General features: G+C 41.4%; 1 protein-coding gene and 1 long non-coding RNA gene across 4 annotated transcripts in view; both read left to right on the top strand.

The window, feature by feature from the left end:
* LOC309350931 overlaps positions 1-12,174 on the top strand; it is a 412,768-nt gene that overhangs the window by 383,305 nt on the left and 17,289 nt on the right. The window lies entirely within an intron of this gene.
* Positions 1-12,174, top strand: part of TFEC (transcription factor EC) — a 122,860-nt gene that overhangs the window by 93,397 nt on the left and 17,289 nt on the right. For all 3 annotated transcript variants that reach the window (XM_081878082.1, XM_081878081.1, XM_081878080.1), the window contains exon 4: positions 11,362-11,476. In XM_081878082.1, coding sequence (XP_081734208.1) covers positions 11,362-11,476 — 115 coding nt within the window. The remainder of the gene's footprint in view (positions 1-11,361; positions 11,477-12,174) is intronic.

Raw genomic sequence — 12,174 nt, 5'->3', positions numbered from 1 at the left:
AGGTCACCTTGATATTTGAGGCTCAGCATTGCATTTCCAGGTTCCGCTCACAAGATTTGCACAAAGAGAAATGGCCGCGACAAGCAAGCAACGTACTACTGTGAAAACGGGTAGCCATCAATATTCCTTCCTACTGTGCAGATCAAAATAAATATGAGACGTTTCCCTTCAGCTTAGAAACTCTGCCTAAAGAACAAAGGGGGTAAGGCTTGGCTGGCAAACCCTGCCAAAAGGAGCTTGTGGCATTCGGACAGAGGAGTAGGGAGGACTGACTATGGAATAGAATCAGATGTGCCTCTCCATAGCTCAGGAGACTCTTGCAAGGAGGGCTGCATACTTACTGGACCAATCACTGCTAAGGAACTATTTTGCACTTCGGACTTCATTTGTGGCAGTCCCAACTCCCCTCTCATGAATTGCTACGAACATGGTTGCAATTAATATAAGATACTGGATTGGAGATGGCATTTAAAGTCATGCCAGTTTCCAAAGCAAGCTTCACAATGTTCTGAGCATTTAGCGGACCCAATTGCTCAGAGACAGGACAGAATGGAGCAGCTCATAGAGACAGTGTACCACACACTTTACGATGATGTGCTGGTTGTTTCGTCATCTGCCAGCACTGCAGAGCAACATTTTCACCTTAGTCCATGGCTTTTTGTGTTGTTGGGATGCTTCTATTTTGATTGGTTGGTTGGTTGGTTCGTTGGTTGGTTGGTTGGTTGAATTTACATCAACAATCTTTATTATGGTCCAGAGACCCAACAAATTGATTGAATTTATATACTGAGACGTGGGGGTCTCAGGGCCGTTCACAGAATAAAATCAAGATATAAAACCACAAAATAATCAAAATAAAAACAACAACCCAATAGCCCCCCCCCAAAAAAACACACACACACACCCACGTTTTAAAAGGGCATAGGATGTCAATTTAATCAACCAACGGTCTGGTTAAAAAGGAACGTTTTTGCTTGGTGCCTAAAGGTGTATAATGAAGGCGCCAGGCAAACTTCCCTGGGGAGAGAATTCTGCAGACGGGGAGCCATTGCAGAGAAGACCCATTCTCATGTTGCCACCCTCCGAACCTCTCGAGGAGGAGACACATGAAGGAGGGCCTCAGAAGGTGATCTCAGGGTCTGGGTAGGTTCATATGGGAAGAGGCAGTCCTTGAGGTATTGCTAGTTTTAATGTATGCACGTGTTTGCTTAAAGTATTTTAAGTTGCTTTGAGTTGTGGTGGCAAAAAAGCAACTAATAAATTCAAATGATAATAATAATGTGGGGCGTATGGCATGGAGCTATGCCATCAATATCATGTGCCACTATATTGTCCATGGAAAGTCTGCAAAGGGGGCTCCTAAATATCAGGAAGTACTTCACTGTAGGCACTCTGTGTGATCATGAGCCCTCCTTGCAGTGTCAGCATTCAAACAACCACTGATACCCTGGGGCCATTTTGCAGGGTCTGGACAAACCGCTACTCTGCCCTCTGTGAGTTATCCCTATATATGGAGGGAATGTATGTATATGGCTAATGTCTATACCACAAACCAGCTTTGAAAATGTTAATATGGGTCCAGGTTTTAATCAGCCACCTGTGTGTACATTTAGGTGCACAGTGTCTATAACATTTTGTAACTATTTTTGTGTTCCAAAACTAGACCTACTCTCAGATTTCATAAAACCCAGATCTATGTCCACCAAGCGACAAGATGCCCTGCTCGGTGGTATTTACCGGTGTGAGGGGCTTCATGTGGTCTACTGTCAGTGAAGAGAGTTTTGTTAATTATGTGTGTGAGTGGTGCATATTGTTCAGGGCCCTTGCAAACGCCACTGAAGACTGTGTGTTACACATTTGTCCTTGGATCGGCCCATTTCCTTATCTCCTCTATAAATGCCATCTGAAGAGGCTGGTGAATATATGCCGTTGAAGTGTATTCCATGGTAATTTAGTAGGAACGAAAGGAAGGCTGTTCCCTTCCTTCCTGTTGAGCGTTCAGCCTTTGAAAGGTAGGTGAAAGCTGTAAAGGGAAGCATTCCTTGCTCGAGTGCTCAGATTTTATTCTAGAGCTGCCAGTCACTTATAAATAGAAATGTGATGGGCCTAACCAATTCACACTATACTTTAAAAGAAAGGTGACAAAGAAGAGAGGAAAGGGGATTTGTTAATCTTTTAAAAGAGAAGAAGACATTTCTCACAACATGTGCCACACGTTCAGTGTGCACTGCGATCTGAAATGGCATGTTATGCCATATGTCGGGTGGGTATTTCTTTTGCTGCCCCCAAAGAGATGGGTACCAATTTGAGTGCCGAACCATCTCCTTTAAAAAGTTGTTTCCATTAATGAAATTGGGAAGAAGACTCTTCCTAAATGGGGGACCATTGTAGTGGAATACCTCTACTTATTTTCTCTTGGGGGAGGAAATCCATTCCATAAGGAAAGGGGCAGTGTTAGGTTTCCTTGTATTGTTTGATGGGAAGGGGCTCTTGATCTCCTACTTTGGAAACAGCAAAAAATCTGACACAAAGTGCAACTGCTTGAAGAGAGACTTTGAAAAAATGGCTGATGGGAAGTTGTTGCCATCCTATAAGGAAAAGGCCAGTCCTGCTTTCAAGAAAGCTGTCTTCTGCTGGAAATGAAATTGGTATACACTTGTCATTGATAGCTTAGCACTGAGATGCCATGTCATCATTATATACTCCAGTCTGGTTCCAATGTGGAGAAATGAACCACGTGGTGGTCACTAAGCAGCTCCTGACTTAGTCTATTATGGGCTTTTCCAGATCATGAATACATGGCAGTGGTGTTAGCCCATCTAGTTTGTTCAGTGTCCTCCTGAGTCCTCTTCAGGGTTCCCCCATCATGTGCAAGGGGGACAGTGGGAAGGATGGGCCCCGGCTACACGCCCTTCAACAAGAAACATGGTAAACCAAACTATGGCTTAGTCAGGCTCACGTGAATGTGCAAACTCTGGGGATAAAGCTTGCAGTCATTTTGCTCCTGGTCCTTTTTGATTTTGCACATGCTGAGCTAAACCAAGGTTTGGCTTAATGTTTCACTGACTAGCTTAACCACAAACCTAGATTCAGACGATACATTAAGCCAAATATGGCTTCGCTCAGGACGGTACTAAAAAGGGCCAGGGTGGAGCAAAGTGACTGCAGACTCTTCTCGAGGATCCCAGACATTTCTGCAGTCTTGGGGTTTGGCTTACTGTGTCATGCTAACCAAGTCATGGTTATCAATCCTGCCGCCATTTATGTTTCGAGGTCTAAACTTCAACAGCAGATAGCCTTTTCTACAAAGTTAGGCGCTCCATAAGGTTTAGAAGTCTGATCTTCCAGGGTCCTAAAATGAATGGGGAGCCTACAAGAGTAGAAAAGGTTCCCTACTTCAGAAATTCAGCCCTCAATGTGTGGAGGGCTCTGGAGTGGTGACACTGATGTGGATGATACCTCACAGGATGATAATTGAGTGGATGAAACTATAGGGAAGGGGTTAAATTCAATTCAGTATGGACCTAAAGGCAGACCTACTTATTTTATTCTGATGCAGGCAAACTGAAATTTCCACTTCTCCGGATTTTGCAATACAGTGCAAAATACAGCCAAGCAGTTTGTATAAAGATGCACTTACTTGGGTTAATGAATGCCTAGAAATACGTATATCAGGGAAAATAAGATATGAACATGCTTTACATTATGGAAAATTGTTTTGCAGAGATATGGATAAAATTGCGTACAAAAATGAAAATTGCACTAAAATGGTGCTGAATTTTCACAATGACTTAAAAACTCCCTCAAATTTTAGAAAAATGGGAAACTGAGAGAAACTGCCCATCCCTAGAGGAAGAACACTTGAATAGGGCTCTGGTCGCCAGATACTATCTGTCTCACTCATCTGTTTACTGCATCATCAAGTTCAGCAGTTTACAAAGGCAGGTGTAGGTAAAATACGTCACAGATGGGCAGTTAAGCCACAGAGAATTAAGAGTTCAGAATTAGGTATCCTCGAGGTCCTTTGTGATGCTTGAAGCTAACCATTACATATGGTCTTTCAGCCCTTCTGTTTGTGAGCAGTTTTGAAATGCTAGACCAAATGGCAAGGTAGAAACAGCTCTCCTTCCCCTTTGAGTTTGAAGAGGAAATATCTTTTGATAGCTTTGATATCATTGTGTGAGTAGCGGCAGCAGTAGCAAAAGATGAGTGTGCATTAACAGGACAAAAAGCAATGCATATTTTCTAGTTCATCTGCCAACTTCAAAGATTAAACCAATCCGTGTTGGCTACTTATACTGAATAAACCCAAAAAGCAAATGATAAGAAAATGAAACAAACATTGAACAAATTGTATTTTAGTTAATTTAGGAAATGAACGAGAACATGCTTCTAATTTCAGCTATCCACTTGACAGATGAAAATAGTGCAGCTCCTAAACTTTATTAACTCAGCGGTGGCGATGTTTAAAATGAATCAATATGGTTGATGTTTAAATTGAAGATTTTTAATACATTCTACTTTTGGGCAATTGTTACCTAACCAAGTCACTCAAGAAGCATACTTTCTGTTCACTTAAATAATTGATTGAGCATTGGGCTTTGAGAATTCTTGTATGAAGAGGATCTGTGTTCGATTTTGACCATAGTGAACCATATTAACTGGAAGGAGAGAAGAGTGCTCTTAACATTGCATTGTTTGTTTGTTTAACCAAAAACAATTTCCTAACCAAAGGCAGATTTTTTGGGGGGTGTATTTAGGGCCCATTTAGAATCATAGGATCATAGAGTTGGGAGGGACCACAAGGGTCATCTAGTCCAACCCCCTGCAATGCAGGAATCTTTCACCCAACATGAGGATCAAACCCACAACCTTGGGATGAAGAGTCTCATGCTCTACTGAGCAAGCTATCCAGGCTCACATCCTTTCAGAGAGGATATAGGGATGAGGCCAAATGTATATTTCAGAAGAGGGAATTCCTTAGGCATTGAGTCACCACCAAATAGGCCCTGTCTCATGTTCCAACCAACCTAATCATGCCCACTGCTGCATCTGTGAGCTGTGCCTCTGTGGCTAATCTCAAAGCCTGGGCAGGTTGCTTTGGCTGGAGCCACCAAGTAGCATTTCCAGGTTTTAAAAAGTCAAAACCAGCACTTAACTAGGAAGTGCATAGGCAACCATTGTAACTGATACAATATTGGAGTAACACAGTCTGAGTGTCTTGCCCCCACAAGCATCCAGGCAGCAACTGAAGCTTCAGAATCACCTTTAAAGGCAGCCCAACACTGCAGTCTGGGTATAACCAGGGCATATCTGAGGCAAGATCTACCATCCCTAGATGTGTTAACCACTATCCTAGTGGAGATGCAGAAACTCATTGTCCCCCATTAGATGAGTTAGAATAAATACATAAGTAAACCAAATAGATGGATGCAGAAACTTGCACAACACCTCGAGCTTTGGATAAAAAGAAGATCATTGTTAACAATGTTCTTATCATAATCTCCAGCTACTTTGGCTTAATCGGCATAATTAAAGTTTAGAGAAGCTCCATATTTCATTCAAATGAAATGTTAAGACACTATTATGTGATGATTAAGGTTTTGTAGTAATCTTTTCACAGAGCCTACCCTGGGTAAATGCATTTTGTTTTCCTTATTGGTGCTTCAGTTATACTTCAGTGCAGTTGTACCATCTAACAGGGACTAGTTAACCATTTGCTGCGTTAATCATTTAGTGCAGTTCTCATCACTGAGTGAAATGATTTACAATTTGGTTGCATGAAGACAGAGAGAGATGCATATTGGCCTATAGTGACTGAGACAGTGAAGAGTGTAAAATGCATTGAATTGAAAGGTACTGTTTCTCTAAATGTATTTGTTGGCATGTGCATGCTATATAAATATATTCTGGCCTTCAGCGGTTCAGAGTACTTGACTGTCATGTTGTGGAGCATATTTTTGTTATCTGTCATGCTGGTTTTGGTTGGACGGAGGTTTGCTTGACTCAGTTTGTGCCCTGATCTGCCTTTAGCGAATTAGAAGATGGTGACATTCTTGAGTTTATATTAGCTTTGATCCTTTAGATAAGAGAGGTGGAATTTTGATTGCATAATAAGAATCCTTGTTCTGTTTGTCTTTTTCCTTATTTTAATCTGCCTTTTGAATGGCATGGGAACTCATACTCTAGCAGTAGTTCAGGAATAATACAGCATCAAGAAAAGTAGCTACACTTTATGTCTATCTGGAGCTCAGATATGGTTGTTGTTGTTGTTGTTGTTGTTGTTGTTAATAATAGCAGATATTTTTACCAATCCTGCATCACGCGGTTGCAGCTGTTTAAAAATACAACAATGGTTTTAAAAATCACAGTCAATGAAGATGGGCAAGTCTTCTGAAATAAACATCTCAGGTGTCAAAGGCCAGGGTCAAGTGGTGCATCTTCATCATACAACAAAAACGTCAGGAGATATCAAACACACCTCTGTAGGGAGGAAATTTCCCAGCTTAGGGGCTACTGCAGAGAATACATTCCCTGTGCCAACGCCCCACCTGACTTTCTGAGGGTGGTGAGACTACCAACAGGGTTGTAAAAGATTCCTGTCTGGTACTACTACCAGTCAATGTTGACAATACTACGAGATGGACCAGTGGTCTGATGCATGCCATGTTCTGTGTTCTAAGTTCATATATCTTTTTCAATTGCTGCCCCTTTGCTTGCGTATCATCTTTTTCACAGATGTCGGTCCTTTCTGATGCAAACCAGGAAGCTGGTTTTCCTTTGGTCTTTTGCATTTAAAAAAACAGACAATATTTATGTGTTGCTTTTTTTTTTTTAAAGGCCTAAAATAAATAGGATGTGGGCCTGCCACAGTGACTGCCTGATTAGAACTGACACAAAGAATTTTCTACAGCTGGGCTTGGTTTGAGATGGTGATCACCAGAGCTCAGCCCCAGAACCGTTTCATATGCCGGAGGATGAGATCAGCTTTGGAATATGAGAAGAAAGAATGCAGAAGATGGTGCATTTGCAAGTTATGTGCTGAGGCAAATTGACTCCCCATCAAGTAGTTGTATAAGAAGTAGGATCTGTCAGTTTTGGACCTCTCAGTTTCTCATGTTTCTAATCTTAACATCAGTTCTCCACATTCTGCAGCAATTTGCCGTTCAAAAATCCTCATGAAATCCCACCAGCATTTTAGTGTGAATTTCTCCCATAAAGCGCATTTTTATACGCTGTCCGCATTTTTGTAAACAAATCTACCTAATACATTGCCTTTTTGTGCCATTTTCATTTTTATGCTCCCCCCCCCTTTTGGAAAACGGTTGGAAAATTCAGATAAATGCAAATTTGAAAGGATAGCTGTGTTTCAGTTTGCACAAAATTTGCACAGTTTGCACAAAATTGAGAGCGATTCCTAGGTCTGGAAGACCTGGCGGAAGATGCGAAAATAGTGATGGTTTGGAAGCTCCCTTCGAGTGCCACAAGGAAAAAAAAGAGAAGCACTTTTACTATCCTAGGAGATTCCATGGGTAGAGGAAGAGATTAACTAAACTGAAACTTGACACACAGCAGCTTGACTAAGAGCTCATTATGTCTACTCATTCCTCTGCACTTACGTAGCCAAAGAGTAAATGTAATTGAATCTGCCAGCTCCACTCTGCCTGGTGGCGTCTCAAAAAGGAGCCCGCCTGGATACAGGTGTGCACATAGAGTCCTCTTTCAGATGTTCTGTGACCACATGGACGTTAGGGCTGATGCATACAGTCCTGCTCCTCATTCTGCTTGCTCACTATGCATGTGGAAAGGGGATTAAGGATTTGAGCTGCTTAAATGTTTTGGGTATATTCTTTATTCATTCACAACCCCCCCCCCAAATTTTATTAATATCTGTAATTCCCTATTCCCACCCCCCAACAAAACCTGGTAGGATTCGCTTGTATAAAGACTTGTAGGTGATGCTTATTCATCTCAGAGGACATTGAGGAAGCAATCTAAATAACTATGAAGATCATCTATTTTGTTAAGATCTTCAATTAAGGATCCTGTAGATACTTCAGTTTCAAGCAAATAGCAAGCCAGTGTAGTCTACAATGTGCATGTCAATTTAATTGTCACCATTCAGTTGAAGAATGATCGGAAAGGCGACAGAACTAGAATATATATATGATGAGAATATATATATGATGAGAATATAAATTATGATGAGAAGAATACATTTTGTCTTACTACTCAGGAATAAAATAAAGGTGCTTAAGCTGGAAATGTGCTTAGCTTTCAAATCCTACATATTAAACACAGCTTGCTCTTGAATAAGAATTCTGAACATTCTTTAAAACCTATCTCTATGAAGACATAAAAAGATATGAGAATTTTCTGGAAGTGACAGGATAAAGACACACAAGGCTTCCAATTGGCACTTGCTGGTTACAGTTTAAGCAGTAGTAGTTGCTTCAGTTCGGCGATAGCTAAAGACTTTTATTCTACATCCCATTAGTAAGAATAGTTGGGAAGAACTGCCAGTTGCCCATATCTTTGTGTTTATATGGAGCAAGCAACTGACGGAAAAAGAGGATAGAGTTACAGTACTGTGATACTGTTACATACAGGTGACGTGCAACAGTTGTGTATCTCAAGCAAGGTTATTATAATAATTAACATTTATACACCTCTTAAAGCTAAAATAGGCTTCTCAGCAGATTACTGTTAGAATTTCTGCTCCGTGATTGCAGTCATGGGATTGTTGTCTATCACATGACGGTGTATGTTTTGACTCCACAGAGTGGGAAGTGACAGAGACAGGATGTTTGTGTTACTGTGTTCCATGAAGTGGGATTATTGCCCTTTGTTTTTTCTCTCTGCTATCTGTTGCTAGAGAGAGAGGGAGCCATGTTGCAGTGCTCCGTGTGTGTTTATATGTAAATACAGTAGATTAGCCAAAATGCTGAGTTGCTGAGGTCTGTTATGCAAGCTGTGAAGACTCTGTGGATCCCTGTGTGCTGGTGTCTGTTGGCATCGGTCGGTGTGATGTTCGGGCTGAAGAAAGCTTTTGAAGCTCCCAAACGATAGACCAGGAGGGAGAGAACATGCCAGTCGGGCATGTGTCTCTGCCAGGGTCCTACTCGAGTGTAGGACAAGCTCCTGACATAAAAACCAATTACACGAAAATTAAAATATACATGTACATAATTGAAATGTGCATTAAAACAACACAACAATTAAAGCAGGATAGTCAGGTTGAAAAGATGTGGGAGCAGGTGCTTCTTCAAGGGAACCGGTGGTATGCCAGTACAGATGAGACCTCTCATATTTCGGCAAAGAGTACTTTCTATAACACTAGTGCCACCAGTGAAAATGAAGGCTTCCACATCATAAGTCAATAATCATTAGGCCACAGCAAGTCTAACTGGGTTCCATTTGTTCTTGATGCTTTTATCGGGTCACGGAGAAGCACATCAGTACAGAAATAAAATCAACTTTTGTATATAAAGTGGAAATACTAAAAAAGATCTTGAAAGGAAAGATAAATCATCTGTTTGACTGGAGCCGGGATGAAGCATAAGAATAATTACATTGCTCAAATACGTTTGGGTTCTTAAAGACCACTTCAATAGATTTCCACTATTTCCTCTCCTGAAGGAAGTTGTTCTTGCTATATTCTTCTCCCACCCCTGCTTTTTTCCTTTCCATTTGGGCCACATCTGTGAGATCTGCCTCCTTGTTTCGTGCTCATTATCGCAAAATGGAGAAAAGTTATGGCCAAAGCACATCCAGTTTTGATAGGAGAAGATATTAGGACAATGAAAGTTCTTCACATCTTCAGTTACCCTTGGATATGTAGCCAAGGAAATGTCTGGTTCTAGATGTTTGGTTATCTAGGGTTATTGGCTTGTTTTTGTTCTTGGTCTTGCTTCTGTTACATATTTTGTGCTCACATTTTGTATTTTTATGAGGCTCCTCACGGGGTCTCTGCCATGGGAGCATATTCACCCAGTGCTTTTCCAGCTGTACTGGCTCCCGGTGGAGTACAGGGTCAGATTTAAGGTGCTGGTTTTGACCTTTAAAGCCCTTCATGGCCTAGGACTCTCGTACCTACGGGACCGCCTCTCTCAGTATGCCCCACGGAGGACCTTAAGGTCCATAAATAGCAACACCCCAGAGGTCCCGGGCCCTAAGGAAGTCAGATTAGCCTCAACCAGAGCCAGGGCCTTTTCAACACTGTCTCCAGCCTGGTGGAACGCTCTGTCTCATGAGACCAGGGCCCTGCAGGATCTGATTTCTTTCTGCAGGGCCTGTAAGATAGAGTTGTTCCGCCTGGCCTTCGGCTTGGAATCAATTTGATTCCCTTCCCCTCTTCTTTTTTCCTTTCTCCTCCTGTGATGGAACTCCTATTTGGAGACTTCCCTGGCTTTTTTCTGGCCCATGTAGGACCAGTCTGGAAAGTTAGCCTTGGTGAAGACGACATTTTCATCCCCCCAAAAGTTTTTGATTTGAGTTTCCATTGAAATGAGGCTGTATTTTAATGTTTTAATGTTGTGTTTTAATCTTGTTTTTAAGTTGTATTTCAATCAATTTGTTTTTATATCAGGTGTTAGCCACCCTGAGCCCAGTCTTGGCTGGGGAGGGCGTGGTATCAATAAAATGTATTATTATAAAGCAAATTCACTGTTTTTTGCATATTTCTCATTACATATAAGAAATTAATGAACAACAATGCTAACATCTAGGCATATATGGCAGTTGCAGAATGATTTTTCTCATCTAGCACAGTACCATTTTAAGGCAGTTGTCCACAACATGGCCCCCAAACCCATTTTAAGGTGTTTTGTACCATAGTGCCTCTTCCTTTCCCCACAGTATCAACAAACTGAGAAATGAATTTTGAGTTCAGGGAGATAGTTACAAATCTGTTCAGGTCTCAGGTAAGACTAGCAAGGTTACTTTCCCTTACAACTTAACTCATATTCGAAGTGTAGTTGCAGTAATCCTGCTATTGGAAAATATGCTATGGCATTAATTCAAAATCGGACATCAGGGGCCATAACCAGGCATCATTCTGCATATGAAACACACATCAGCCTCACTCAAGTTTCTGAATATGGAACAATGGCAGTCTTTGACCCTTAACATTTAATTTTGTTTTATACAAGATAAGGGCAAAGTCTGCCTTTAGATGCATATTTTCTACCTCCCGCTGCGATTAAGACATGAATACGCATCTGAAAAGGAATTTTGTTCTTAAGTGTCTGCATATGCCTTTCACCTTACAAATCATGAATTTATTCTGATTCACTCACCCCTAACTTTTCTGACTCTCTCTCTCTCCCTGTCCCTCTCCCTATCCCTCTGTTTCCCCCACAGCTTTCAAGTAGCATTTTGGATATATACAACAGTGACCAAGGAATGCCAGCTGCTAATATGGGCCTCACGAATGCATCCTGCCCATCTAATTTGCCTGTTAAAAGGGAAATCACAGGTAATATAACACTGAGATGTTGGCACAGGCTTATCATTTTGAAAATAACAGTAGCAGCCTTTCTCCCACCCCACAGAAGTCCATTCTGCATGATCCTAGCCAGTGCTTTTATTCAAGAGATGGTCTCCATCATCAGTTGAAGATACAATGTGATTGGCCTTGCTCACTTGGTTTTTACTAAGTAGGAACCACGTGGGGGCAGCTGGATTGAATGTGATGGGGATGTGGTTTTAAACTCCCTGTCTACTCACACTAAGTTCCTGATTTGGATCTGCCCCTCCTGTGGCTGGTATCCAGCATACAAAGACCAAGCATAATCATTCGTACCTATAATCACACCTACGTTTGTCCTTTTATCTTCAGAGACAGAACTACACCAGATGTCTTTTACTGCCTTCTGAGCCCTTTGAAATGCATGTTTTGAAGGATAAAGCAGGAGCAAAACAAGTTAATTCTTTAATTTTGTTTTTCAAAACTGCCCTGAACTTTACATTTCCTCATTGATTTTGCAAGGCTTTGCTCAGGCCTTGCAAAGGTCTTGTCCTGCTTCCTCAGGACAGAATGTTCCCAAAGATGAGTTATTTCTTAGTTCTGTCTAGTTGGGTAAGCTTCAAAGCAGCAATCTTTCTGGATATAACGCTGCTAATAAACCTAATTACTGTAGGAAACATAGCAGATTCGGGCACATTTGGGCTTCT

The sequence above is a fragment of the Podarcis erhardii genome (genome assembly GCF_964252035.2).
Source record: "Podarcis erhardii genome assembly, chromosome: 10".
In the NCBI taxonomy this organism is placed as follows: domain Eukaryota; kingdom Metazoa; phylum Chordata; class Lepidosauria; order Squamata; family Lacertidae; genus Podarcis; species Podarcis erhardii.
Note: the sequence above shows the minus strand (reverse complement) of the source record. Positions and strands in the feature narration are given on the sequence as shown.